We start from the raw sequence: 27,294 nt of genomic DNA, 5'->3' as shown, positions 1-27,294 counted from the left end.
CATAACAAAAAATATTTTCTAATCATTTAGAAGAACTAATGCGACAGATTTTCCGTAAATTCACACGATCTGAAATTTGCCGAATTTGCCGAATTTTGCCGAAAATTTGCCGTTTGCCGTGCGGCAAACGGCGTCGGAAAAAAATTGCCGAGCTCGGCAAATCGGCAATTGCTGGTTTTTCAAAAATTGCCGAGCTCGGCAAGTCGGCAATTTTCGACAAATCGGCAAATTTGCCGCACACCCCTGATTCCGAGCTTCTCCATTGCTCTTCCACTCATTCGCTTTTTGCCCATCAATTTTCGGGATATTGTGGTTGCTTTATTTCTCACCCTTTGTGCATTTTCTTTCCATTTTCAAAGCGTTCAGTGTATTTTAATTTTCCCCCGCTACACACATCCCCGTTTTTGGAGAAAAAACTTAAAATTCATTAAAATGAAATCTATTAAATCTACTAAAATCTCGATGAAAGAGTAACTTTATGTTCCAATTCATTTTCGGGTCTACCACCCTGTGAAAAAAATTGTAAAGGTATTTTAAAACAACAGTGATAAGTGGTTTGTGCAATGATTTGGATGACCCAAATAACTTCGGTATGAATCTGAAATCTTCAGGAACAGCCAACAATTAACACCCTGCAAATGGTAGAATCAATGTTTCTATCAAAGCCCGAAAAATGGTTCTTGGTAATTTTCACAACTCTCACTTTCATCTCTTTGATATCCACCGCTATGGCCTTCATTATTGATAGTAAGTGAAATTTATTTTTAAGCTTATAAAGATTTCAATTGGGGGTAGACAGAAAGTGTTTGTATCGTCGAATGAATTTGGCAGTAGTCCAAAACGCTTCTGTCAAATGGCAAGCTCGATAAATTGCCGTTTTACAATTTTAGATAGTTGTGGTTTTTGAATTTTCAGTTGGGCTTTCAAATCTCAATTTTTATCTGCAAATTCAAAAGGATATTAATAAACGTTCCAAAAGATGAAAAAAAACTACATTTATAGATTAATTAAAAATATACACGTTTATTAGTACGGCACTCAACTATTTAGTTTTGACAGCTTTTATTTCAACTGTTCAATGAAATTAAATTCATATATGTACCAGTGCTGTGCGGCTCTCAACTCTCGGCGCGAGCCGAGAGCCGACTTTTTTCAAGAGCCGCACAGCACTGATATGTACACATATTTCCCCTGCCAAGAAATTTGTTTTTTTTTTTGCTATTGTTTTGTAGTTGGTACTTTTTGATGTTTCACAGTTTATATACCGTATTTCCTCTATTAGTAAGGCCCCTCTATTAGTTTTGCACCCCTTCATTTGTTCCCTATTTTTAGGAATTCAAAATTTGCATTATAAAATCGTTCTACAAATTAGGAAAACTCTTACAGACAAGTCAAAATTGGCAACATATGAGTACAACTTGGACAATTTTTGCGTATCAGTCGCAAAATTCGTCCATTTTGGTTCATAATTTGTTATTGAAATTGATGATATTATGCCAGAACTTAAAGGAAAACACGAGGAAAAAACCTGTTCGAAAATTAGTTTTGCACCCTCTATTAGTTTTGCACCTCCATTTGTTTTGCATCAAATTAGGTTCCCGAAAATTAGTTTTGCATGCCTTTTTAATAGAGGAAATACGGTACAACATAAGATAGTGAAATAGCGGTTTGAAGTGTTGAAACGTGAAATACAACAGCTGCAAATGAGTTTAAAAAATTATTTAAAACTTTTTAGCGTACAGCAAAAAAGCTACATATTTCCGACCCCCCTTTTTAAAACAAACATTTAAGAGCACGCAATTACCGGGACTATTCTCAACCCTTCAATCTGCATGATGTCTCACTCATTTGATTGTCAAACTGTCTACACCGTGAGTATGAGCACCGGTATGTCAACAATTCCGAAAACTAATTCCAGTCCAAAACTATTCGTGACTTCGTTCAAATCACAGCCGGCGTTGATCTAACTTTGTCATGTGTTTCATTCACTATTGGAGTTGTCATCACGTTGGTTAAAAACAATTTTTTTCAAGAAATCATTTACGGAATTACAGATCAGTTCAAATTTTGAACAGCCGCATTCTCTTCGCCTTCCTGCTTATCACCATCTTCAAAAACATCTTCATCAACAGTTCGATTCTTCTAATTGTTACTAACACTGGTATGCAGAAGCTTCTCGCTTCACAAGCAGTTTATGAAAATTTTTATTTTGTAGACTATTACATCAACACAGTTCACAACATCATAATGGGAACATGCGGTCACCATCTCTGCTGGGAAGACGAGAATGCCAACGTCGCAGCTGCCTTCATTCTTCTTCTTGCATCGGGCACTATCACTTTCTTCACGATGCTCACATTCCTGATCCTAGGCGTTAAAATTGTCAAGAAATACGACGACTTGCACAAAGATGAAATCTGGGCGAAATGGGATGACATCGCCGCACAACTTGTGTCTTATTGATTTTTCACTTTTTGTTGAACATAATTCTTGTAAATATCTAAACCAGCATACTCCTTAACTGAATCTCTGTTCTGCGTATCAACCTAGTATCTACTAGTCATGCAAAACATTTTGAGGGATTTTTATTGTTGTTTCAAGATTTACTCAATGGATGCCAGAGCAATTCTTTAACATCATTTTTTTGCCCTGGCTAAGTTATTTCAAGCTTAAAGTTTTGCATGACAGAATTAATGATCACCCGAAATTGTAAAAAATCGAGTATATTTTTGTTCTCGGAAATAATAATATAAACATAAATATTAACAGGTCACATTTATTATTAGTATTTTTAAATTGTGTTTGGGGGGGGGGGGGTAGTGGCAAAGACTTATGAATAACGAGATGTTAAAGCATATTGATAGTATATGAAATAATGAAATATAATATGATTTTCTACAAACCATTTTTAGGACATTAATTATACAAACCGAGAAAAAATAATAAAAGAGAGAAGTACATGGTCTATCACTTGCAGGCAATTTGCTTTTGGTGAGGAGTATGTAGTAAATCAATAAATTATTTCCTTATGATTCCATATTTGTACCTGATTCAGAATAACTAAAAATTGTCTTCTCTTCAAATTTTTGCATATTGTGCTTGCGAATGAAAAAAAGAGAGTCTAATGTGATATTTTTTAAGGTCACTTATTATTCTTAGATTATCACAATAAAATTGTCAAATTTGATTTTAAAACATTCGAAAAAACCGACATTCGAATCTGCGGCTCATTTTTACAAACAAATTTACATACGACGTTCTCAAACTATTCTTACAATTTTTTCGTAATTTGTTTGTTCAGTATCATAAATCTATGTGATTAGAAGCAAAAGCCCCACAAGTGACAGTCCACCAAAAATGACTATCTGAAAGTGTCGATGATTTATACAGGATTCGATTTTCCTGCAAAAGTTTCTTTTGAGATGAGGTCGCCTATTGGGAAAGCTTCAACAACAGATACTCTGCTTGCATTTCTGCTTTTTGCGACAACTTGCTTGACATTTGCCAAAACGCTCATGTATTCAGCTGGTTGTGGTGGGCCAACACGATACTTGGATACTGGGGTGTCCGGCAGATAGTTTACAATGACGAGAGCAATAACAAGACAGATGTCAAAAAAAGCAGACAGGGACACCATGGTGAATGAGTAGAGAAGTTTTGATTCGTAGGAGCCAAATTGCGATTTTTCAAACGTTTCTCTCATGAATGCTGAAATAAAAAGTTATCGCTATAAAACACTATAACATGTTCCAGGTTTAAAGTCGAAGTTGTGAAAGGTGTCCAATCTTCAAAACATTGGGAACCTTTGAAAAATGTAGAGCATTCTTGAATGCTCGAAGACTGTCAATGTTTAAATATGATGTTCATCTCAACTGTAAAATTGAACTGCTGACAAAAATCATGGGAAAGTTTCAGTATTAATTGTCATGGTTGTGTCAAAAATGTCAGATTTTTTGAAAAACAAGCGTGCATTAAAAAGCTCGTTGAATTTTCATCCCAAAACCGAAAAAAAACTACAAAATTCACACGGAAAAAAACGCATTTCTGCGTGTCTTCAACTAGTTGTTCTAGCGAAAAATGACTTCGAAAATGGTTTTTTCGAGCTCAATATGATCTTCTGACGCTGAACTTGACGCTGAACGTAAAAAGGCTTACTTTGAAATGTTTTTTCTGATTCAAATTACGTAGATTTTGTTTTAACAAGCCCAACGAAGAGCTGAAATATTCTCTTTTAAGCGGTAAGTGATACTTTCAAAGTTCCTATGTGTATTTCTCAGTCACCATTTCCAAACTTCAAAAAAAATCTATTTAACGTTGTTTCTCTGATTTCAACGATTAACATAATGTAGTTTGAACTACATGGCATTTCCGGATAGAAATCAAAATGTATCTATGCTGATCTTTTGTAGCAACATGAAAAGGTCTTTTTCGGATTTTGGTCAACTTGGGAAATCATTGCCCTTTTCCCCCTTCTTCTCACTCATTGTATAATTTCCTTCTTTTTCTCTTTTCTTACACGGTTCATCAATCAGGACACATGTCAACACGGCAGTGATGCTGATGAATTTGGTCCAGGCGCAGAAATGCGCAGCGTAAAGCACATATTTTCCGAATGACTCTTGGAAGCTGCAAAAACCGCAAACTACAACGTGTATGCAGCGAAAAAATATAAGTTCAATTAATTGTAGGTAGAACTACAGAAAACTCACAACAGCCAGAATGATATCAGGATAAGAGGAGAGCTCAAGATACAATCAATTCGGATACCGTAGTAGACCACATTTCGATGAAGTTGATTCTACAAGACAAATCATATGAATACGACTAGAATAGGTACTTTCAGAATTTTAGCACACATGTCATCACGCGTTGTACGATCATCTCTAGTCGTGAAAAAGCAGGTTATATCCGTTCCATACTTTGGCTCAGCATCATAGTTAGTATTTGCAAAACCTGTAAAAAAGGTTGAAGTATGAAAACAATGGGAAAATCGAAGTTTTTCAAAAAAAATTCTAAAAAATGTCAGTGTGTCGGAGTTTTTAACGATTGTTTGATTATCACGTTTTTTTTGCCTATTTATCCTTTATTTCATTGGAGCTGGCATGCTTGGCATGCGGCGAATTTTTTCGGCAAATTTTTAAAACTGTTTATTTCTGTATGATATTCCGATTTTTGAATGAAAGATAATTAAAAAATAAAGAGAGAACAGTATTGTTCGTACCATTTATTTTAATTTACAAAAAGTTCATAAAATTTACAAAAACTGCGTGATACTTTTTTTACATTTGAAAATTGATAACCAGCTTCTGTATTTTTTTTTCAATTTATTCATTGAAAATAAACTTTATTTTTGAACCAGTCAAATATTTTCTATACTTTTTCTTTTATTTTTTCCAAAAGAGGTAGTTTATCCTATCGGAATGGCCAGTTTTGTAGATTGGCTGAGGGAATTCACCGGACTGCAATTAAATTATGTAGCATTTATATAAATTTTCACGAGATCTAAATCACAAATGTATGTTCCAAGCGTGTTTTTAGTTTCAAAGACTTGTTTGAAAAATGCAGAGCGAAAAAAAACACGTGCTCTTTTCAAATTTACACCATGCACGGTTTCACATCTCTTCGTTAAATCTCTCTGTAGGATATTTTCTTAACTTTTTAAAATGTAAATATCTCACCTTCAAGTTCCAAAGCGCCCCAACTTAAAAACAAGGGTAGAAGAGTGAATGCAAGAATTGCTAGACAGATAATATAACGGTAAAAATCAAAATGAATTTTCTCCAAAATTTTATGCTTATCCTTCCGTTGGCGAGGCCGGAACTGAAACAACATGTTACAAACAACTATTAATAACACAAACTCACAACTGGACTCATCATCATTCTGAATGACAAAAATCTGTGACACTGATCCTTCTGAAACAATGAAACAGATATGTTGATTGTATTAATTAATAACTGATTAGTAAAATTAAATTGTAAAAAACAGAATGATGTGAAAATACTTGAACTGCTGGCTCGAAACTTTGAAAAATAAACGAAACTTTTTTGAAATAGTCTAAGGAAATTTGCTTCACATAAAGCCACTCATCTAAATTGAATGGTATAAAAACGCGAATCGAACTAGGAATGATGTTCCCCTTTTTCTTTTTTTTTGGTAATAGGGGTTGGTTGAATAAAGATTGTCGACTACATTAGATGCTCGAATAGAAATAGGAAAAGGGCGTTTTGAAGAAGAAGAGGTGGAGTCGAAACAGGCAGAAGGAACGTGTATAGATATTGTCGTGTGGAGTGGAACTAAACGTAGAAAAAAAGTAAATTGCATTGTAACATTGTAAAAGTTTTCAATAAATGAGAGCCAGCATTTTTACATAGTTCAATAATTTGTATAGTGTGTTTGACGTTTTTTTTTTACAAAGAATAGGAAAAAATCTAAACGTAACTGATTTAATCATTTCTAACCAGGAAGAGCAAAATTTTGTAATAGTTTGATTTGAACAAATGAATTAGAAATAAATTTATTTCAAAAATAACTGCCAATAGACCGGCCTAAAAAAAGCACCACATACTTTTTTTTCAGTTTTGTTTTTGTCTTCACGGTTACCGAAAACTAAACAATAAAAACTTTGCTTGACATGGCTAATTTTCATAACATTGCCATTACCATATAATGACAAAAAAGTATCTAAGAAAAATCCAAACAGGGAAAACACAAAATAAAAACTAACAGAACTCATGTACAAAATTATTAGATATTAGAAACAATTTTGAACCCGAGTGCAAGCAGCTAGCAGAAATCATTTAAAACCCGTACCTAAACGGATAGGATTTCCCGAATCTCGGAGTGTTAGCATCTATAAAGAAAGCGAAAATGCGTTTAATGATACTCTGCTGCATCTAGTTAATGTAGAATTTTCTTTCTATCATCGTACAAACAACTGTTCCTTTGACCTGTGCTTTATCGGACTAAATTCAAAATGTTAGTTTTTTTTTCCTGAGACAAGACACAATGAAAACGGTACCACAATAAGTTGTTTTTATTATACGTAAGCAATATTTTTCAAAATATGTTCATCAATGTTCTGAGCTTCAAAATCATGAGCTAAATTAAATGTGCCAGAGAGGAATTTGTTTATAAAAACTTTTAGAAAAGTGAAACTTGTCAATAAGTTTTTATATTATTTCGTTTACAGTCAAAAAGATGCGGTAACTTAGTTCAAAATTGATAAGGTTTTAGTCTTATTTCAATAAGGACTTGAAAAAAACATTATCTCAAGTTTACGTGAGTGACAAACCTTTAATTAATAACATTTACTTGATATATATTTTTGTATTACAATTTTTATGAACTCTTATGGTATATAATTTATTTCAACTGGAATTTTGAACATGTCAAATTATACAAGTTTTCTTTTTGTTTGAACAATTTTTAGCATTCATCTTCTTTTTTCAATAGCTGTTGAGAATCTGGGAACAGTACGCTGTAAGCGGGAAGATCGTCAAGTTGCTCAGTGACCATTGGCAACGGTTGATCAAAATACCGAACGAAGATGATGTACATGACACCCCAAGAAGCGATGAGAGCCGGAAACGCAAGCATCATAATAATAGTGACCGAAATGCAGCTGTACATGATACGAGCGACGTTTCCATTCAGGCAGTTTCCAAGAGTTCCACACACCTCGTTGTTCAGGAGATAGGAGATATTGTGTGCAGGACTGTGGGCTCCAGAAAAGAAGTTGTAGAGCATGTACGGGATAAGATAGATTTTGCAGAAAACGCCAATGGAAATGAGGAAGTCGCCAGCTCCACTTTGATTATCTTTGACTCTGGAATTCATATTTTGTTTCTCATGATTGCTAATAGAGCTTACAAATTGAAAGTGGTGATGACAAAAATGCACAAATCCACGGCAAAATTGATTTTGGTGAAAAATGAAATTTGGGAGAGCTGAAAAAATTGTTTAATGGTTATATTTTATATACGTTTATGTTTTTTTTTTAGTATTTCACCCCGACTGCTCTACATTGACAAGTCTTATATTTATCGTCAAAAATTGTAGAGAATTATTTTAAGCAGTTAATTTTGTGTTCATCATCGACGTTGTATTACAGAATTATCTTTATTTAAATACATATGCTGCAACAACGAAACTGGACGCAATGTGCTCAATGTGCACAGTCCTCAATCGCAATGTGCCCCTAGTGCTCATTGAGGCATAGTGACTTATCTGTGTACACGTTTTTTAAAGTTAAAAATATGTTCATTGAACTAAAGACAACTGAGATTTATACTGCCAAAGCAGGCAAATTAAGGAACTTTTCTGTTCAAAAAATTTGACTTTTCTAAACATGAATTAAAAAATATATCTCAGAAAGTCATAACAACATGTATAAAGTGTTCTCATTTTTACTATTGTGAATAATTGATACCAACTTGATTAAAACATACGTGATTCAAAATCTGATATGGAAACTCTTGATGAGGATTACACGTCAAACACTGTGTACGTGGGATGATACGATGGTTGATGGAACCTGAAAAAGTTTGTACTTTCATTGACGCATGTAACTTTTGTATTCTCACTTTCGGTCATTGCGGCTGTGATGTAGAGACAAATAGAAATAAACGAGAGGCACCACAATATGATGCGAAAACTGCGGATCATTCGAGCCATCTCGCTATAAACTTTGAATTCGGAAGATCAAGAAGATTTCCCATGAACAAGACGGAAAAAAATGAAGAGATGCAAAGAAAATTGGGTAAGAAGCTCGGTTGAAGATTAAGATGGCAGTTTGGGGGTGTACTGCGATTTACTATCAAGCCTTTGACTCCACCCTTTTGTCTTTTCGGGTATGTTAGAAAAGTAAGCGAGTTGTTCCAGTGCACATAATTTTTTTTCAATGTTCGCCGTTTCTCTCTCTCAATTTCAGAGAACTTGTTGTGTTAGCCACCAGAGGTAACAAAAAAATAAAGTCCAGTAAAGAAAAGTTTTGATGAAAACGAGATATTTAAGAGTCTACTATGCACGCACGTAAAAAACATGTCAGCTGATGTAGAATGCGCAAATTGTGTATGTGGGAAAAAGGAAAAGATAATAATAAGGTTAATTTTTGCAACAGAAGACATGAGTAACTAAAAATGTTGAAAACACTCGTAAAAAACAAAAAGCCCATTTGAATAGGTCAGTTATTCAAGTAATAATAGAGACAAGATAATGTAAAATCAGATTTAATTTTATGACGATCTGCCAAAACGCACGTAAATCTGACTTTCCAAAAATTATTTTTATTGAAAAAGTCTGAACCCACAGTATGCAAACTGAAGTTCAAAATTGAAAAAAAATCAGCAGCATGTGCCCGAAGTTGTAAAGAAGGAATATAGGATATTACGTTGAAGAAGGATATTACGTTGGAAGTTTGAACCATTTCTGAAAGTGAAGTTGTACATTGCAAAGAGAATATAGTTTTTCATAATTCAAGAAAAGTATGCAGTCTTTGAACAAAATTTAAATATTAAAGTTCTACTGTTCAAAACTAAACCTAATAATTTTGATCACATGATTTTCCAGACTTTGGTAAGTGTTCATTATTGTTAACTAAACCGTTATAATATTCTCAAACAAAACACGGCATTTTGATGCTTTGAAATGCTAAAATTGTTGTCTGTGGCAACATGTAAACGCTTATGTCTATATTCTTAACGTTGCTAAGTCATTATTAACTTACATACACTTTTCTTTATTTTTTTTTAGGAATTTCCAGTCTGTCACCATAATGTAAACACAACTCATCCATAACTCATAAATGGACTACTACTACCACACCCAATAAATGGCCTAATACCGTTTGTGGCCTAATACCGTTTGAAAAAACATTATAACATTTCTAAAGATTTTTGAAAAAATTGAGTCAAAGTTTTTGGAAAATCCTAATCCGCGAAAAAATGTGTGCCTTTGCTAAAGGTTTAAAAATGTCGTTTGTTTGAACCATCGTTATGTATATAGAAACATTTGAAGCATATTCAGAATTGTTGTAATTTGTAAATTCGTAATAAAAAACATTTTGTGTGATCCACTTCCAAAATTGAGTGACGAAAACTGAATAGAAAAATAATCGCCACTTTTTGATTGCAAATAAAAACATTTCAAAAGTTTGTGAAAAATGTTTACAACAATATTTGACACTATATATATAGTCTTACTATATATATGGTCTTACAATTTCCCAACTGATGCTCCCACACTTTAAACTTGAACAATGTTTTTTATTGAAACAAAAAGCTAAAATGGACAAAATGTGATGTTAGTTCACGAGAAAAGAGAACAATGACATACACACCCTCAGAAGTCAAAAATCCGTAGAATCTAACAAAAAAAGAAACATTTCTGCATTAGTGGATAGCTAGCCGACCTTGAGTGACACAGCAATAATAGTGGAATAGCACTCTGATGTTTTTTGGCCCTTTCAGAAAAGAGAAATGGATGTCTTATCAGTAAGTGACCTTGGATGACCCGGAAGAGCAAACAAAACTAAATTGAGAAGTAGTGTTTATTAAAGACATTGCAGTGACGATGAAATTCCCAAGAAGTGTCCCTCCAGCTCTCGGGTCACCAGCCAGCTGGATAAATTGGAGAGGAGACAAAATTTCGGAGGAAACGAAGGGAAAGGCTAAATTGACTAACCAAGTGTGGTGGTTTTCTTCTTTTTCTTGTTCAAATGAGCATGTTCGAACCTCGCGCACACTATTCACAGATGTTGTTATTTCGGCTGGGGGAAACACATGGCATTCGGTTGTTAATCTTCGTTTAGTTAGCACCGAGAAACTGTGACAAGTAAGGAAATGGAGACGTTTTGGGTAAGAAATGCAAATGCGAACAAGCACGGAGGAAAAGGAAACAAGTAGAATACGGGAATTGTTGGAAAATTGCAAGTTTTCACACTTGAATGAGCTTAACTAAAGTGTTTTGAATTACTAATGCAGTTTTGTAATGTAAGGAAAAGGGAAAAAGGAAACAAGAACAATTCTAATTTTTTAACCAAAAAAAAATATATATATAACCTTTAAAACTTAACATTTTCTTGGTAAGCTTCTTAGTGTACTTCCCAGTCTAAAACATCCCACTTGCTCCTCTGCACCGTTTTTTCACGTTTTTTAGTTTGAAACGAAAACATAAGAAAAATGACTCTCGTTTCGCTTTTCAAGTCTAGCCATTATTTACTTTGTAGTAAACAGAGCGCATATTCAACACAAAAAAAAGGTTCAATTTTTCTCCGCGCGTATATTCTCATTGCGAATAAAACATTAATGGGTTTATTGGTGATTACCATGTGAAATTAACAACTTGAGAAATTGTCAGAATCATTAATCCATAACATTCTTGATGAACATTTTTGAATCGGTTCACATAGCGCCAGTGTGGATTTTGTCCGAATGTGCTCCAAAATTATTTTTCAGCAAGCAATATGGCACAAAGCGAAATATAAAAAACCTTTTCTGGACCTTACATCATTATTGCTGTTCCGAAACATGGGCGCGGCAATTGCCGTTTAACATTCTGATTTTCGGCAATATTGCAAGTTCTCGCAACTGCTGGAAATAAAAATTGCCAAAAATATGTTAAATTTTTTGGTAAATTTTACCGCGTAAACGTGTATTTTGTTTAAAAAATTAAAATTTTTTAAACTCAAGCTATCCTACTCGTCAATGGTTTGAACACTTTCTTCCAAAAAATGTCTACTGAATAAATTGAAAAAGTAGCTGTAAAAACATTTTTTGATCCACTTGCAAAATTAAAAGTGCCAAAAATTGATTAAGTGCCACTTTTTACTGTAGTCTGAAAAAACTTCTGGACGTATACATATAAATCTTTTTTTGAAAAATGTTACTATTTTATGATGTGTGAAATAATTGACTCAAATCTAAATATGTTTCTTGCAAAATAAAGTGCCTGAAAAAACGTCGATCGGAAAATTCGGAATTTTTGTTTGATCATTTCAATTTACAGCAACTCTGGGTGGTCAGAGGATATTGAAAACAAGAGACTAACCGGAAGTGATTCATTCTTAAGAGAAAATATGCATTGAGGCCCTCTAGATGCAGTATTTTCACAATAAAATAATTAAATGAGAGCCAACAATTTTTGTTAGTTTATTTTCTGTTAAACAGCACAAATACACAACACACACCACACTATTGAATCAAAAATTGGTGTTGTTGTTTTCAAACTTCTCGTTCTTTTTCTTGCCCGCCTTCATCTACGCACATTTCGAGTAGGGGAAAATGTCAGTGTTCCGGCATCCGGCATGATATACGACTTTACAATGAAATTTTATGTGAATACCTGCTCCTCTCGGCAGGTACCCGCAAACTCTTCCAAAAGTAAAACATTTCCTGCCAAACAGCTGTCAATTTCACCATCACGTTAGTCATTTTTCGGAGGATTTTTGAGCAATTTTTTAAATTAAAAACCGACAAAGTCTGAAACTTGAACATAAAATATAGACACTGGTTCAGAAAATGAGAGAAAAATGTTTATAGTAAAAAGAAGAAAGAAATGAATTTGATTTATGTATGGGGCGAACGGAGACAAGAAAAAATGGAATACAGAATAAAAAATTGTTGTAGTAAATATGATGAATGAATCATATCAGGACAAAATCAGTCGACTATTGGAAATGAAAATTGAACTAAAAATCAAAACAATGTCTCCGCATCCTCGGCTTCTGCTGCAGAACGATTGAAATACGCGTTCGCATATGCAATTTGAACGGCTGAAAAATATGAAGAAGGAGTTTTTTTTTTGTATTTTTAAATCTTAATACACTTAAAATGACTTTCGAAAAACAAGATATCATAACAAATAATTTTTAAAAAATTTTTGTTATACATTTTTGTTAGTTACTATGCTTTTTCAGGTTGTTTTCTTTAAATATTCTGTCAATAAGACTAAATTTAGTTACCTATTGACTGAAAATGTAACACAGTTCTCAAAAACCAGTGTTAAACTATTAAAATGTGCAATAAAAAATTATAATAAAATAAAAACTGAGTCCCGACCGCTGTTGCATATGCAAATTAGCAAAATTGAAAACACTCTATGTGTTCACAAATAAAAAAAACTATTTCAAATCAAGTTTAAACATTATCCTTAATTTTCTGGGTGTTATCAACAATTTTTATAAAAAGCACATATTAGTATTGAAACTTTTTCAAAATGGCTTTTCCAGTTAATTTTAGAGTATTTACTAGTCAAAACTTTAACAAAATGTTGAAAAGTTTCTACCTACGAACAAGTTTAATAACATTCCCTAACCTGGTGGATTTGTTGCTATGGCTTCTTCATAACTTGGTGGTTGTGCGGTGCTGGATATAGCTTCCTCGTATTCTGGAGGCTCAATTCGAGTTCGTTTATGGAAAAACAGTTCTTTGATTGTTCTCCAGTCGTAACTTTCAAACACTTGTTCGGAGATAAAAAATTTAAAAATCATAGTGATACACCCAGCGGTACAAGTAATATGGATTGCGAGAAGAAACCAGCAAATGACAAAATCAAAAGCGTGACCGTTGAATGAATCTGAGAATACGTGTAGACTTTAGTTATTTGACGTAATATTTTCCCAATTAAAAAATCATGTTTTATGACGTTCTAGTAAAAAAAAAACTCACACCATTCCGGCATTATGAATATACTTGTACCTAACCAGAAAAAGCAGAAAACACGAATGAATGTAAGAATGATCATTTTTCCAACGTGACCCAAAATTGTCAAGCTGAAAAAGTTTAATTGAAACAAATTATTAATAGCACAAGTTTTCTTACTGGACACAAATATAGAAAATCATTGCTGCTAGCACCGAATCAAAAAGTAAAAGCTCGTTTGGACCAGTTTCTGGGAATTTAACACCGGTAGAAATGTATGAGAGGCAAAAGAGAAAATATGTCACTGGTGTTGCCATTGCTGATGTTGCTATATGGTGTTCTTGAATTTCAAGTAACATCTGTAACGATATTCAATTATTTTCAACTGTATCAAATATCATCGAAAACACTTTAAATTGTTTTTGTTTAAGTTTCAACAAAGTGAGAAATTTTCACAAAAGTTGAATTTTTCAAGGAATTTAGAGCCATTTCAGGTGTACAATGTTCTGGCACATGCAATCAAAGCGTAGTTAGAATATAGATCGACTGACGCATTATGTGTAATCTAAGTCATTGTCGCTAAATGTTACAAAAATTTACATGAAATAGGACTGTTAAAAAACGTTTCAAAAAAGTTCCAAAACATTTCAATAACTTTTCATGATATTTTTTATGGTTAAAACATAGCATGTTATGGCATGCACATTAGGTGCACTTGTTGAAATATATGCATTCAAGATTTTATTTTTATTTTGAAAATTGTCAAAAAAAAATGATTCTTCTCGGTGATCACTTGAGTTTCAGGGAATCAAAACTTTTCGGCAACTATTTTTCTCTACACTTTTTGTCTAGCGGTAAAAAATTTGTTTGAACAAACAGTTTTCTCGAATATTTTGATTTTTGACATTTAATTTTTACTAATAACAATTTATCTATAGAATCTAGATAAAGACTGAAAATAAGGAAATCCTATCCTAACAGTATAAATTTTCAGAAATATAAAACAAAAGAGTATCTGGAAAATATGCAAAAAAAAATGAAAAACGTATTCTCGTTTTTATGGCTAAAATGTCATTGTACGTCAGATTAGGAAAATTCATGAATTATTATTTTTGAGGAAATGTCACGCTACGAGATCTATAAAAACATCTATGAAAATTCAATAAATATGGAGCAGTGGATCCAATATTACCAAAAGTAAATTTTAAAAAAAAACCGAAATGAATAATTAGAGGGTTGAGAAGACATGTGATAATCTAGTAAGTCTAGAAGAATTATTAAAATAGTTGATATTCAAAAATAAAACGCGAACCAGAGTTTTGAGCCAAAAAATTAAACGTTGTATTCGAAATAATACATTTTGAGGAAAGTCAATATTTGGAACAGGAAAAGTGGAATAATAATTAAAAATACTGAAACAAAAATTGTTCCATAGAAACTGAAATTTCTACATTTTTTCTTGCCATAAAAAATGAAACAGAACAACGTCTTTCTTTATTGCGACACTTTTGTGTTTTGTCAAGAAACAACAATTGAATTTAACAACATGAATTCATTTATTATAAAACGCAGAAAAATGAAAGTAACATATGTCATTATCATTTTCACTCTTTCCTAGTATATTTGAACCCTACTAATACTCTTCTATAACGATTTCAGATTGAAAGTTTGGATGGTTTACAGGCATAATCTTATTCTTCGAATATTTAAATATAATTGACTCATTTGAGTCTAGTTTGTTATATTTCGGCCGTTTTGTTGTTGGAATCACAACTCTTGTAAACTTCGGAGGTGATGGAGATCGATTGAACGAGGAATGTGGTGACGTGCCAAGTGATGGCAAGATTTGGGGTTGGATTGTCGAACGACTGCGTCGATTTGTACCATTCAGCCTCATTATTACCGGAGGCCTTTCAAGTTGATAATATGGGTCATAAAAATACATCAAAATTATTGAAACTGCAAAGTTTGTCATCATAATTGAGATATATATTAGATATAACAATCCGACAATAGTATGAGGTAGCACATTCTCATCGGAACATTTCCCTCCAAGTCCGCATAATTCGTTAAAAATTGGTTTGAGAACTTTTCCAATTGCACCGGAAGTGGTGAAATTTGTAATGTTGAAAACAAAACGGCAGACATGTAAAGAAAACAAGTAGGTGGGATGTTCGTGATACCTTTCCCTAAAAAAATTATAAAAGTAGGGTGAAGTTAATGTTCAGGAATAGTCAAAAAATTATTAATCAAAATAATTTTACACGGTCAAGCAGTTTACTCGTTTCTGAAGGGATTTTAGGTTCAATAATTTACTAAAAGAAGTCGGTTTAGTTTTTCAGTATTGGCGGCCATAAAGTATTTGTTTTAACATTATGTTTCAAGTACAAAACTTACATTCCAAATTGCAAAATAATCATCATCATCGAAAAAAAATCGGCGAGTATAAGCAAATTGAAATTCAATTCAATCTGAAAACATTTTATGAATTCGTTGTTTTTCTTATTGCTATTTTTTAGGGTGCCTCCAAACACTCATTGTATTAGTTTTTCACGTTAGTTTCCTCTCTGATATCGAACATGATAATTCAGCCATAAAAGTTTTGCTATTTGTCCAGCAAAAAATGTTGCGATTTTTGAATATTGGCGTCTTCCGAGTTGAATTTGAATTTAAATTTGTTTGACAATGTTGTGAATCATAGTACAAAAAAGGTAGAATAATAAAAAAAACACGATATGGGCACAGCCTATTTACAGATTTTTCTTGAAGATGGAAATTTACGCTTTGTTGAAAGCAGGAGTTTCATATCGTAGATAAGTAGACTATGTATATTTTTCAGATTTTTCCAAATAATATACGCCCATATCCTGGTTTGTTTTTACATTAAATGTTTTTCTACTAATCAAATTGTTTTGTACTTCTTTATTCTGACTGATATAACTTACAGAAACATTTAAATTTTCAAATTTACAACGTAGAAGGTGTTATTCAAAACTTCAAAAAACAAAGAAGTGCTATTTCTTCAAATTAATCTTCTTTCTATTTTTGAAAAAAAAAACGTCTTCATACAATTTAAGCTTTTAAAAAAACTGTTGTTAACTACAAAACATATTTAAACAATTTTATTGTTATTTTAATTCAAACTGACATTTTTTTTTCATCTCTCGCCCCTCTTTTCAGTGCGACAGTATTATAATGCCACTTAATTTTTTTTAATTCTTATCAGCAGGTTAAAAGTAGAAAGTATTAAATCAAGTGTTTCCAAACGACTTACTTCTATATTTCTTGGCAAACTAGGGTCCGGTAGACAGGGACATGTCACGCAAAAGTATTTTCTTGGATAGTTTGTCTGGACTGAAACGAGAATATGAACTTATCAGAATAAAAATTTTCTTTAAGCACTTACTTTCAAAATATTTTATACTGAGCAAAATGACAACTGAAAAAATAGTAGAGAATAAAATAAGTTGAGTCACAATTTTTACATTGAACATGTCTTTATTTTCCAAATTTGCCGCCGACCTGAATACAACATAAAAGTAAATAATATAACTGAATCGGGAAAGATTGGAGAACTGCACGGCAATTAAGAGAACCGTCGTGAACAGAAAAAAACGAACCTCGGGACGATACTCCCGAGAAAAGATAGCTGATTAAAAAAGAGTAAGACAGTGAAGGAGACGGCGTGAGTGAAAACTGCCGTCCGTCTTTCTTCCAAGCCGTTCTTCTTTTTAAAAGAAATATACCGCATTCTCCCCCACCTCCATCACATTCACTTCGGGCATCACGAGTGTTTTTGTGTTCGACCGGCACATAGAACGATATCAAAGGTTTACAGTAACTATGTAGATTTCATTTAAATTATTGCATAGATGGCTATTTTTTTACAGAAAACGAAAAAAAAAGAACACGTTTACATGCAAATCCAACACACAAATTATGGGCTGTTATCAGCTGAGTGTAATTGTTGCCAGCCGTCAACTCATAACCTCACTTTCCCTCTCTCTCTCTTCCTCTCACCATGTTTGAGTTTCTAAAGAACAAATGAAAAATGAAGAAGACGAATGATGTTCTCCTCATCATTCTTTAACTGTTTCTGTTTTCGACATGTATTACATCTTTTTTGAATGGATTTTTTTTATTTTTAACATGCCTGATACATTTTATAATAAATATTTGTTGGTAAAAAATGTTGTGACTGTACTATGTTCGATTTTCGATAAACTACAATGTTCCGGAATAAGGAGAAATCGAAAAATCAAGTAGAAAATTATTATGTGTCATTAATGGCACCGTTTTGGGAAGTCATTTCGATAATGTAAGGCTTTTTGAAATGCATTTTCTAGGAGATTTGAATAAAAATTGATACTTTTTGTTTTTAACAGAAAAGTCTCTTCAATTATTCGAAAACCCACGTGGTTTGCTCAGAAAACCCTAAACAAATCAAACACCGAATGTTTCAGGTTGACAATTACTACACTATTCCAATTTGTTCCAGTGCTCTTTTTATCAACTTTGTTTTTTTAAATTAGAATTATCGGATTTCGGTATGATTATGAACTGCAACTTAAAATTTTTGTGAAATTAAGATTGGTCAACATTTTTGCTCAACATTTGCTTTCTTCTGCTTATTAGTTTTTCCAATCCGATTCGTATTTCTTGCGATGCAGACTCTTGAGTTTACTATTGTGAGAGGAGGTATGTACATTTGAAATGAACTAACAATATTCAATATCAACCAGATTCCAGATTACTACACGCTTCTCCTAATCAACCAGATCAGTACAATTGCCCACTATTATCCAGTTTTGCAGACCCCGTGTTTCTGATGAATCTACGCTTCTTATTACACGGTGGGCCAAAAGTATGGTAACACATGAAGCGCTCTTTTAAATGAGCTTTTGGCGCGACTGCCACGTCATACGTACATTCTTCTATCGAATACTGATAGCTGAATAAATTTCCTTCAATTTGACTCAAAATTTGTAATGTTTCCCAATAAGGTGCGATCTTTATCACCTCGACAATTTGGCGAACCCTTACGAAAAAACGGTAATTTGGCACGCGGCACTTCCCACACAAACACACCTCCCACGCACGCCAATAATTTTCAGATGTATGATTTTTATGTTAAATTTAAAGTTAAAGAAGTGAAGAAGCGTTTTTAATTGTTTTTGTAGCATATAAAAATTTTCTGTGTCGACACTGGCGCCTAGCAAGAACCTTTGAATGTCTCATGAATTCAACTTTGCGAAATTTACTCAGTTTTTTTGGTTTCGCAAGGCGTAACAACCCACAAAATCATCCGAGCTCAATTTTCTAAAAAAATTCTGGAAAGTCAGGTCAAAACGTCTCGAAAAATACTAAAATGAATTTTTCTGCATACTGCTACTCGCCGCTCACATCCATCTTTCTGGCGACTATGCCATTCAAGACTTAACCTACTGTCGCAGTCCATGACAGAAATACCGTGATAGAAATTATTTGGATTTTTGTTTTTAAAGAATCTCTAGACCAAGAGCATTCTTTGAACTAAAAAAACTTGTAAGACACTTGATGGATTCCTTGAGAAAAATTTAGAAATCCCGCAGAATGCCGACTTGCGTGCCATAAAGGTCGTGATCTCAAAAGTTCTGAAGGCCTGCAGCGATGCGGATGGGAATATTTTGAAAATTCAAAACGTTCATCTGGTCAGTATTTTATGGAGAACAAAACTTGTACAAATTTATGTAAAAACTCTCTCCACTAGTAAAGTTATAGAGCTGCAAACGTGTTACCATACTTTCGGCCCACCTGTACTCGTCATTGATTTTTTGACTTTTCATGCACTCATCGTGCCTCTATTTTATATGGACGACAAAATTTCGGGAAAAATTCCAACTGGAGCAAGATGAAAGAGTGGGAATTTTGACTCATGTGACTTCAATTTTGTTGCTGCCACAGATTTAACCACAAAGATTAATAATAATTTTTTGCATTTATATAATACATACATGCATTTAAGCAATTAAAATAAACCATTTCAATCCATTTTTAGGTTAAAGGAAGAGTGACGTTTCTTGGTATTTTTAGCATGTATACCAAACGAATTTCACAATGAAACTTCTCAAAACATTTTTATGGCGGTACGAAATTTCGAAAAACAATTTTGTTTATTATTGTAGCGAATCTACAATTTTGGTCATTTTCAAGGTGGCAGCGGTTGAAAACTGCTTTCTTTAAATTATTATTCTTTCTTGCATATTTTGGTAGTTCACCTCACGTTATTTTGTTGTTAAAGGTGCATGGTCACAATTCTCCTATTTTCTTTCCCCCTCCCCTGTAGAATTAATTTCACTTGTTGACAACCTTTTGTCTAAATTCGAATATTATTTACTTAACCCACCCTCTGTCGAGCTGTTACCATTTTTTTGGAATTTTTTCTAAACATTTTTTTAGTTTCTCACCTGCCCACGTTACAATAACTTCTTGTAATTTGTTGTAATGATAAAAATATAACAGAGGGGTGATTTATTGTGATAAGTTCAAAAATTGAATGAAATTATAAGACATACATATTACGTTGGATTTGGTTGTTATTAACAATTTAAAACATTGCTGTTTAATGTTTTTGAAATGAAATAAGATAAGCATGGTTTCTGTGATTATTGATGAAGGTTTTTGGTTACGGAAAATGTTTGCGAAAATTTATGATAGAACAAAATAAGATTATGATTGACATCTTCAATTGTCGTGATCATTCTCCTCGTCAGAGCTTTCCTCAACGTCCTTGTCTTCTTTGTCATATTCTTGAGTTTCAGATTGACTGCTTGAAGTGTTTTGCAATTCGATTTCATTGACGACGACGCTCTGAATATAAAATTTTTGTGTTTCAGTACTAATTAATGCTCATTAGGAACCTGGTACAAAGATGATGTCTGAGCTCTGTCAGAAACGGCGATAAGATGTGCCATGGCGTTTTGGACTGCTTCGCTTACAATGATTCTCTGAATTGAAAAAATAGTTGATATGGTTGCATTTTATTACATACCATCTGGTTGGCGGACAAGTTGCTAGTTGTTTCATTTCCACTGCGCTCGTTGTCCGTTTCTTTATTCTGAAATCTTGCATTTTTAATTTTCAGATTACTGATTTTCAATACCTCATAGTCAGTTTGATCGTTTGTGTTTCCATCGTTATTTTCATTGGTCTGAAAAAAATCAATTAAGCTTATGTACGTTATAAATCCACATACGTTGGATGAACGATTATTGCGACTGTGGATGGGATCTCTGGATTCGATCGATGCTTCATTGGATTCTTGGACCGGTGCCTGGAAATATTGATTACTTTCAGTTAAAATCATTATACACAGTTTGAACACCTGTTCAATCATTGCGATTGCTTCAGTATATGATGGTGGCAACTCAACCTCCTCATTGACAACAAGTGGAATATTCTGAAAATTTTAAAAGAATTGAAGGACATTTCGTATTTCGAGAGCTATGCACTGCGGATCTGGAAGTCAGATACTCGGCCTGGATGATGAAAAAATGTAAGAAAAGAAAACGTACAGGCTCCGATTGAACACGTCTTCTGTATCTGATGATGTCATCCACGATGGGTTCAATGTGCATGAGTCGATGATTTCTTTTGTTAATAGCGTAACGGTAGAACAGTCTCACAGAGTTGTCGACAATCCCATACAAAAATGGTAGATTCATGCCAAATGCTACAACCAAAAAAACAGTGATTTCCATATTATGCTCGAGCCACTCTGGCACATTTAAGCAAACGTGAGATTGCTTGTTGAGATAGTAGACGATTGCATCGTTGATGCCAGCTGAAAATTAACAATTGGCATAAATTTGAATGTTATTTCTCACTTCCGTGCTTCAAGAAATTGCGCATGATGGCAACATTGAAAACGAAATTCAGGAACATAACAATCATATTGTAATTGGCTGCCGTGGAAGTACAAAACTTCTTCAAAAAAGTGAGAGTTACCAAAATCATGGATGCAATTGTCAGCCAAACAATGATGCTCAAATATAAAAGAATGGTCAGTTTCTGAAAAATTTTTAATTTTAGTTATAGTCTCGAGAAGTTTAATTTACCAGTTCTGAAATTTTCAGAATTCCTTGGAAGAACGTCGGATAAGCAGGACAATCAAAGTCGCTTGGGTAAACGTGGGGTTGGTACATGTTGTCTGCAAGTTAATAGCATACACATTTGATGAAATGTTGCAGAAACTCACAGCAGAACGTGATGGCTGTTAGATTTATGGAAAAAGAGAAGCTGCTGCAGATGAGAAGGAAGTAGCGGTATTGTTCGGACATGACTGCAACCAAGTTCGAGAAGATACCTAAAATACATTGAGCATGGGTTAGCATCAAGGAAAGGAAAAATTATTGTTAAGGCATGTGACCTTGGCCTTCAAAAATATTGGTAAGTGGTTTGTGGAAGACGTAGCTTTTTTGTTAAGCTAACAGAAAAAAGAGATAGTGGTCACATTCGAAAAGAGAGACTAACAGATTATCGGTATAACCTATATCAAGGCTGATCAAAGCAAGAACGTCTAGTTGACGCGACACATATAAGATAAGCGTATGTGAGAAAAATGGAAATTTTTTGCTCGATAAATCGATTTGGATAGTGGTATAGGACGCGGGGCACCAATAAAACATGAGAGTGTGGAAATGGAGGAGAACATAGAGAAAGGGCGACTAATGTCATCATCGGACCAAAAGTGGTACCGGAGACTTGGTTTCTGCACATTTATAAATTTGATCAATTTGGTATAGGGCTATGAACAGGGGACGCTTCGGGAATGAGAAAACACAAAAATAAAATAGAACGGTTCACAGAAATTAGAAAAAAGAGGAAAGGAACACAGAGAAGTTAGGGACTGTGTGCGGCCACTTTGTCAAGCGCGAGGTATGACTGCTCAAAATTGGAGGCATCGCTTGGATCTTCATACTTGTCGGAAAAGTTTGGAGAGACGATTCGTGAGGTCACTGTTTTTTTTCAGTTGAGTCATCACTATTCTGAATGATTTTTTGCGAATTAGGAAAATTTTCAAATTTCACAACAATGTCACAAACCTCGTGATGCTTTATACATTCTGTTGTGTTGAAAAGTAGTTCGTTTACCCAATTTTGAACTCTCCGCATTGTTTCCTCGTGATTTGGAGAGGCACCCAGTTGCTTCAGTACGTCCTCCAAACTGATATGTGGACTAATATTTTCAGAGTTCCATTCTCCAATCTGACCAGAGTTTAGTAATATATTATAAATCAATTTTATTGTCTGACCTCCAGTTCGCCAGAAGGAACCAAATGTGAAATGTTCATCAACGCCGAGTATAAAAAGAGAAGCACTGAAAAATACTTTCTCGATATAGATTTTAAAAGTATTGGCAACAAAAAGTATAATTCTAGTAGCAAAATGAGAATTTCGTATAGTCATGTAATTACGAATAATGTGTGTATATGGAATTAATCACGTTATCAACTCGTGCTCATAGAAGAAAAGATGTGAAAAACGATGATATAGTTGTCAAATGAGATATTTTCGAAGAATAATTCAGTTAAAATAAACTAACGAAAAGCTGCGGGAAAATAAACATATATTTAAAAAACGATATTTGAAATGTGAAATATCCGCATAATGCCATTAATTGTTTATAAAAGTCACTTAAGATGGGTAAGTTTTAATCTTCATTCCTATCATCTATCTAAGTTAATGTTTATTTCTAATAATGTTAATAGTTCAAAAAAAACCACTACAAAAATAGCAAAGATAGGTCCAAACAATACAATAAGTTGACTTGCAATTTATATATAAATTCTGAACTGTGAGTGGCTTAAAGGCTCGCACGCCAATTTGTTAATTTTTAGTCAACTTTTCAGTCAAGTCGCGCGCAACAGACGAGACATTTTTACTTTTTTTTTGAGATATGCCAATGTGAGGGAACGAGTGGAAATACTTGAAAGACAAATATCTAATGAAAACTCAAATCACTTATTCAGAATCAATTTACAATATAAGATTTTAACTGTTGAAGTGAGCGTTTAGGGACTAAAACGTATGTAAGTTAACAACAGCATAGAAATTTCTTCATTACCGAGTTACGGCATTGTAATAATAAAAACGCTTCAAAATGATTATCTAGAAAACAGAGAATTGTCACTCCTGTAACAATTTTCAAAATCTGTTCCAACTTTTCGCAAACACATCAATTGTCAAAATTGTTTTTTGTTTTAATTTTCCCGGCGCGATATGTTTTGAGGGTGCGCTTTTTCCCGTTTCTTCGACAGATTTGATTCATCAACTTCCTGAAAAATTTTAAAAAGTAATAGCAACTAATAATTTTAATACACCAAAGCACACATGTTTTTCGTAGCACAATACTGACAACACCGGAAATTAAAGCGGCTGGCCAAAGAAGCATTTTTCATATACCGCGTAGTTAAAGAATATTTAGAGATCATGTGTGAATAATCATCTTAAAAAATGTTTAATTTGTCTTATGATCTACCTGTAAATATGCTGGTAATCTTTTCATGAGAAGGTTTTAAAACATAGAGATTTTCAGTTAAAGAGAAACACTGTTTGTTGTTAACGTACATAGAGTGAACCTTTTCTTGTGACTGAAATTTACATGAGGTTTACTGACCAAGTTAAATTTGCATTGAACAATTTGGTGTAATCACTGAGCAGGTTTACTTTGCACGGACCAATTTGGTGTAAGCACTGACCAACTTTGAGTTGCACTGATCGATTTCAATTCGCACTGACCAAGTTTAGTTTTAATTAACCAAATTTTGATTTGAACCAACCAATATCATATGCGCTGACAAGATGTATGTGAAAATGTAACAATGTTCTTTGAAAAATTCAATAATCTTGTCATTTAAATTACTTAATTAAGTAACTCTGAACATTTATAAGTTTTTTAAAACAAATTTCACCTGCACTTTACTATCACATTAAACTTTATAAATCCCACGCGTTTTCCCGTTCATGTACGCCGTTACATCATAGCTGCAGCTGATTTTGTTGGAATTCGACATTTGAAGTATTTATAAAAACAATGTTTTAGTGTCTAGACAGGAATGAAACTATACAGTTAAATGGATGTGATGACTAGACATTTCATCCAGTTGGCGCTCATCGTTGACTTCCCTCGGTTGGGCTTCCGTTTGCACTGCTCTCAAACCAAAAAGAAAGATAAGAATGCTATTTCCATATGCTAGAGTTGCCATATTAATTGTTATATATCCTTTGACACATCGAAGTGTGAACACTGCAACTAATGCCCGGAATGCAGTGATTTGGTTTTCGTTCACTTTGCATGTACCATCACTGACACTGAGGATGAAGTCGAGTTGAGTGTCTTTAAAATCAAATTCAGCATAAAACTTTTCGAGCAAAAAATACCTCCTGTAAAAGACGAAATGTGAACAATTTCCACGAGAACAAAGATAAAGCGAACTGCACAAATAATTGAGATGGGCCAGTGGAGTCTTGGGAAAGATGTAGAGATGCTTGAAATTCATTATGTGATACACATGTAAAAGTACAATTTCTCACCCCAATACGACACACTGAACAGCCAAGAATACACTTAAGACCAGATCGAAGGTACGTATGATACCCATGTAGGTAGCAACAAAGCTGTCTTGTTTGGGGAAACAAATGTAGACCAGTTTTCGCGGGTAGTGTGGATCGACTCTCGGATAGGTCTCTGAAAATGTTTAATTGATAAAATTGGTTGATAATTTATATACTTACTCTCCAGATATAAAATGGAAATATAGAGGCAAACAATGGCAACTGAAAATATGAGAAGAGTTAGACGTAAAGTCATTTGAAGAGCATTTAGTGAATTTGAACGCAAGTCTTTAACCATTTCTTTTGGTAGTTTGGTGAGATTCTGAAAATTGAGGTTTTTTTCACAGAAGATAGTTGTCAATAGATAAGATTTAGAGAATATGAACGTTCAGTGATATATTTTTTTAATAGCACACAGACAAAAACCAAATAGACAAAAATTGTCTCAACATTAGCTGTAGTTTCTATTTAAAAACTGAACAAAATGCAAATACAATCACATGGTTTTTGAAGCGCCAAAACCGTTGTAGCAATTCTGCATAATCTTCCTCACAGCACTCATTTCAGTACAGAAAGCCGAGAAAATTACAAGCGTTTCATTAGCATCAGAAAAATTCTGCCTGCAAAAAGAATGCGAGAACGAGCGATTGTGTAAATTAGAATGGAATGGGATTTGGCACCACTTTTCAAGAAATATAAAATGTTGGGCGTGCTGGAAAGAGTATGCCCCATACTTCACGAACTTATAATTTTCAAAAATATTTTCCAGCTGCTTCTTTTAAGCGAATATACTTCTTGATCATGAAATTGACCGTTTTTTTTAGACGAAAAGAACCAGTTGACATAACAGCTCTCCTGAAAGACATCTTGAAATTTTTTAGATACCATATTTTTGCAATGTTTTGCATTCTTATTATAAATGCTCTAATTGTGAGATGCGAGCGTTAAAAATAAATTTTCAAATTTGTTTTGCATCCTTATTTGTATTGCATTCCCATTTGTTTTGAAGAATTTTTAAAAGATGTTAGCTGCTTATTTTAAGAAAAGTCATGAACATGTTTTAATTCAAACGTATATTTTATGGTAAGAATTTGAATTCGATCAATGTTTCACTCAAAAAAAAATTAAATTGTGTTCGGCAGTTCGGAAATTATGTATATTGATTTATCGAAAAAATTTTAAACTTGCAAAAATATATCAAAATTTATAGATTATCAAATATAAACTATGAACATAGAAATATCCATTATAACACTCACACTATAAAAACTATGTACACTTTTGATCATTTTTTGAAGTTTTATTTTCAAAAGCTGACAAAAATTATTAAACTTGGTAACTGTCGAATTGCCGGGTTGCCGAATTTTCAAACTGTCAAAACTAAACTGCCGATTTCAAAGAATATCTTAATTGAGTACTTGTGTAGTGCACCATTCTATCTGTTCATTTCTATTTAAATTATAATTTTATCAAAACGTGAAATTACTTTGCATTTTTAGGCTTAGAAAAACACTACATCGAATCCTACTAAAAATTCCAATAACTTTCAAACCCATTTATATTCAAAATATTAAACAATTCAACCTTGACATCATTTGTCATTCTAGTGTTCCGTCAATCAGTTGCTTTAAAAAGGCTTTGAAATTTTTTGAAATTTTTTTGAAAGCTTTGAAATTTGAGGGACAAGTATAAATTTTGCAACAAATCATAGATTAATGTTTTTAATTTTATGCATTTCGAAAATTTTAAAGAAATTTATACTGTCGATAAGCATCTAGTTTGGTTGTTGTGATTACCGCGCACTTCTGGTTGTAATCAAAAGCATAGAACAAACACTGTAACATAATCTGTAAACGCACTAAAAAATTGAAAAACACGTTTCTTCCAATGTGAAACAGCACAATATTTCTTCGATGGACAGAAAAATAGTTTAACAATTCTTCCACATTTTTTCTTACTTTGCTGACCACATTTCATTTTCTTCTTTCTGGAAATTATTATCGGATAAATTTTCTGATCTTCAACTGCAAAGAAACAAAGGGCACGCAACTTTCAGAACA

The 27,294-nt window shown here is 33.3% G+C and overlaps 8 protein-coding genes and 1 long non-coding RNA gene across 9 annotated transcripts; 3 read left to right on the top strand and 6 right to left on the bottom strand.

The window, feature by feature from the left end:
• The first annotated feature begins 611 nt into the window (after window positions 1-611).
• Window positions 612-2,521, top strand: C10A4.7 (uncharacterized protein). The gene is made up of 5 exons (NM_076853.4): window positions 612-747; window positions 1,792-1,871; window positions 1,919-2,007; window positions 2,055-2,161; window positions 2,216-2,521. Exons 1-5 carry the CDS (start codon window positions 639-641, stop codon window positions 2,461-2,463), a joined length of 633 nt encoding a protein of 210 aa, NP_509254.2. The 5' UTR covers window positions 612-638; the 3' UTR covers window positions 2,464-2,521.
• An 861-nt stretch (window positions 2,522-3,382) lies between these two features.
• Window positions 3,383-5,897, bottom strand: C10A4.2 (uncharacterized protein; the record flags this gene model as incomplete). Its single annotated transcript, NM_076852.3, has 6 exons — window positions 5,865-5,897; window positions 5,679-5,820; window positions 4,838-4,953; window positions 4,710-4,798; window positions 4,517-4,626; window positions 3,383-3,708 (listed from the first exon to the last, which is right to left on the bottom strand). Exons 1-6 carry the CDS (start codon window positions 5,880-5,882, stop codon window positions 3,383-3,385), a joined length of 801 nt encoding a protein of 266 aa, NP_509253.2. The 5' UTR covers window positions 5,883-5,897.
• A 1,454-nt stretch (window positions 5,898-7,351) lies between these two features.
• Window positions 7,352-10,439, bottom strand: C10A4.3 (DUF975 family protein). The gene is made up of 4 exons (NM_076851.3): window positions 8,586-10,439; window positions 8,451-8,536; window positions 7,873-7,949; window positions 7,352-7,828 (listed from the first exon to the last, which is right to left on the bottom strand). The coding sequence occupies exons 1-4, from the start codon at window positions 8,674-8,676 to the stop codon at window positions 7,429-7,431; spliced, it is 654 nt and encodes a 217-aa protein (NP_509252.1). The 5' UTR covers window positions 8,677-10,439; the 3' UTR covers window positions 7,352-7,428.
• Window positions 10,440-12,526: 2,087 nt separating this feature from the next.
• C10A4.4 (uncharacterized protein) lies at window positions 12,527-15,044 on the bottom strand. The gene is made up of 5 exons (NM_076850.4): window positions 14,953-15,044; window positions 13,821-13,999; window positions 13,668-13,771; window positions 13,315-13,575; window positions 12,527-12,772 (listed from the first exon to the last, which is right to left on the bottom strand). Exons 2-5 carry the CDS (start codon window positions 13,955-13,957, stop codon window positions 12,696-12,698), a joined length of 579 nt encoding a protein of 192 aa, NP_509251.1. The 5' UTR covers window positions 13,958-13,999; window positions 14,953-15,044; the 3' UTR covers window positions 12,527-12,695.
• A 133-nt stretch (window positions 15,045-15,177) lies between these two features.
• Window positions 15,178-17,248, bottom strand: C10A4.10 (uncharacterized protein). The gene is made up of 4 exons (NM_001129629.3): window positions 17,047-17,248; window positions 16,915-16,994; window positions 16,038-16,111; window positions 15,178-15,829 (listed from the first exon to the last, which is right to left on the bottom strand). Exons 1-4 carry the CDS (start codon window positions 17,132-17,134, stop codon window positions 15,274-15,276), a joined length of 798 nt encoding a protein of 265 aa, NP_001123101.1. The 5' UTR covers window positions 17,135-17,248; the 3' UTR covers window positions 15,178-15,273.
• Window positions 17,249-17,420: 172 nt separating this feature from the next.
• Window positions 17,421-17,824, top strand: linc-67. The gene is made up of 2 exons (NR_102188.1): window positions 17,421-17,485; window positions 17,531-17,824. It is a non-coding gene; the product is annotated as a long non-coding RNA linc-67 (long non-coding RNA).
• Window positions 17,825-18,096: 272 nt separating this feature from the next.
• C10A4.13 (uncharacterized protein) lies at window positions 18,097-20,193 on the top strand. Its single transcript, NM_001383607.1, has 4 exons — window positions 18,097-18,187; window positions 18,230-18,338; window positions 18,390-18,504; window positions 19,805-20,193. Exons 2-3 carry the CDS (start codon window positions 18,305-18,307, stop codon window positions 18,467-18,469), a joined length of 114 nt encoding a protein of 37 aa, NP_001370354.1. The 5' UTR covers window positions 18,097-18,187; window positions 18,230-18,304; the 3' UTR covers window positions 18,470-18,504; window positions 19,805-20,193.
• gad-2 (G_PROTEIN_RECEP_F1_2 domain-containing protein) lies at window positions 20,134-22,665 on the bottom strand. Its single transcript, NM_076849.7, has 11 exons — window positions 22,600-22,665; window positions 21,877-21,984; window positions 21,737-21,828; window positions 21,506-21,689; window positions 21,194-21,462; window positions 21,004-21,078; window positions 20,875-20,952; window positions 20,782-20,829; window positions 20,671-20,736; window positions 20,540-20,626; window positions 20,134-20,489 (listed from the first exon to the last, which is right to left on the bottom strand). Exons 2-11 carry the CDS (start codon window positions 21,956-21,958, stop codon window positions 20,364-20,366), a joined length of 1,107 nt encoding a protein of 368 aa, NP_509250.1. The 5' UTR covers window positions 21,959-21,984; window positions 22,600-22,665; the 3' UTR covers window positions 20,134-20,363.
• Window positions 22,666-24,689: 2,024 nt separating this feature from the next.
• Window positions 24,690-25,562, bottom strand: C10A4.6 (G protein-coupled receptor). The gene is made up of 4 exons (NM_001373354.3): window positions 25,415-25,562; window positions 25,214-25,367; window positions 25,061-25,167; window positions 24,690-25,016 (listed from the first exon to the last, which is right to left on the bottom strand). The coding sequence occupies exons 1-4, from the start codon at window positions 25,530-25,532 to the stop codon at window positions 24,742-24,744; spliced, it is 654 nt and encodes a 217-aa protein (NP_001359819.1). The 5' UTR covers window positions 25,533-25,562; the 3' UTR covers window positions 24,690-24,741.
• Between the last annotated feature and the right edge of the window lie 1,732 nt (window positions 25,563-27,294).

The sequence above is a fragment of the Caenorhabditis elegans genome, chromosome X (assembly GCF_000002985.6).
Source record: "Caenorhabditis elegans chromosome X".
NCBI lineage: Eukaryota > Metazoa > Nematoda > Chromadorea > Rhabditida > Rhabditidae > Caenorhabditis > Caenorhabditis elegans.
The sequence above is the reverse complement of the archived record's forward strand: the minus strand, read 5'-3'. Positions and strand labels throughout refer to the sequence as shown.

What these genes read in the sequence shown, in the direction of transcription:
- C10A4.7 (NM_076853.4), top strand. Translation starts at nt 639, where the DNA reads ATGGTAGAATCAATGTTTCTATCAAAGCCCGAAAAATGGTTCTTGGTA. An exon ending in ATTGTCAAACTGTCTACACC is followed by an intron (nt 1,872 to 1,918) that starts GTGAGTATGAGC and finishes AACTAATTCCAG; the next exon opens with TCCAAAACTATTCGTGACTT. An exon ending in TCTAATTGTTACTAACACTG is followed by an intron (nt 2,162 to 2,215) that starts GTATGCAGAAGC and finishes TTTATTTTGTAG; the next exon opens with ACTATTACATCAACACAGTT.
- C10A4.10 (NM_001129629.3), bottom strand. Translation starts at nt 17,134, where the DNA reads ATGTTCAATGTAAAAATTGTGACTCAACTTATTTTATTCTCTACTATT. An exon ending in CAGTATAAAATATTTTGAAA is followed by an intron (nt 16,995 to 17,046) that starts GTAAGTGCTTAA and finishes TTCTCGTTTCAG; the next exon opens with TCCAGACAAACTATCCAAGA. An exon ending in GTTTGCCAAGAAATATAGAA is followed by an intron (nt 16,112 to 16,914) that starts GTAAGTCGTTTG and finishes AAATGTTTTCAG; the next exon opens with ATTGAATTGAATTTCAATTT.
- C10A4.3 (NM_076851.3), bottom strand. Translation starts at nt 8,676, where the DNA reads ATGGCTCGAATGATCCGCAGTTTTCGCATCATATTGTGGTGCCTCTCG. An exon ending in CACAGCCGCAATGACCGAAA is followed by an intron (nt 8,537 to 8,585) that starts GTGAGAATACAA and finishes AAACTTTTTCAG; the next exon opens with GTTCCATCAACCATCGTATC. An exon ending in GTCATCACCACTTTCAATTT is followed by an intron (nt 7,829 to 7,872) that starts GTAAGCTCTATT and finishes TATGAATTCCAG; the next exon opens with AGTCAAAGATAATCAAAGTG.
- C10A4.13 (NM_001383607.1), top strand. Translation starts at nt 18,305, where the DNA reads ATGCAGACTCTTGAGTTTACTATTGTGAGAGGAG. An exon ending in GTTTACTATTGTGAGAGGAG is followed by an intron (nt 18,339 to 18,389) that starts GTATGTACATTT and finishes ACCAGATTCCAG; the next exon opens with ATTACTACACGCTTCTCCTA.
- C10A4.4 (NM_076850.4), bottom strand. Translation starts at nt 13,957, where the DNA reads ATGGCAACACCAGTGACATATTTTCTCTTTTGCCTCTCATACATTTCT. An exon ending in ATTTTCTATATTTGTGTCCA is followed by an intron (nt 13,772 to 13,820) that starts GTAAGAAAACTT and finishes AAACTTTTTCAG; the next exon opens with CTTGACAATTTTGGGTCACG. An exon ending in ATTCATAATGCCGGAATGGT is followed by an intron (nt 13,576 to 13,667) that starts GTGAGTTTTTTT and finishes ACGTATTCTCAG; the next exon opens with ATTCATTCAACGGTCACGCT.
- C10A4.6 (NM_001373354.3), bottom strand. Translation starts at nt 25,532, where the DNA reads ATGGTTAAAGACTTGCGTTCAAATTCACTAAATGCTCTTCAAATGACT. An exon ending in GTTCAGTGTGTCGTATTGGG is followed by an intron (nt 25,168 to 25,213) that starts GTGAGAAATTGT and finishes ATGAATTTCAAG; the next exon opens with CATCTCTACATCTTTCCCAA. An exon ending in CATTTCGTCTTTTACAGGAG is followed by an intron (nt 25,017 to 25,060) that starts GTATTTTTTGCT and finishes TTGATTTTAAAG; the next exon opens with ACACTCAACTCGACTTCATC.
- gad-2 (NM_076849.7), bottom strand. Translation starts at nt 21,958, where the DNA reads ATGTCCGAACAATACCGCTACTTCCTTCTCATCTGCAGCAGCTTCTCT. An exon ending in CAATCGCAATGATTGAACAG is followed by an intron (nt 20,953 to 21,003) that starts GTGTTCAAACTG and finishes CAATATTTCCAG; the next exon opens with GCACCGGTCCAAGAATCCAA. An exon ending in GCAATAATCGTTCATCCAAC is followed by an intron (nt 20,830 to 20,874) that starts GTATGTGGATTT and finishes GATTTTTTTCAG; the next exon opens with ACCAATGAAAATAACGATGG.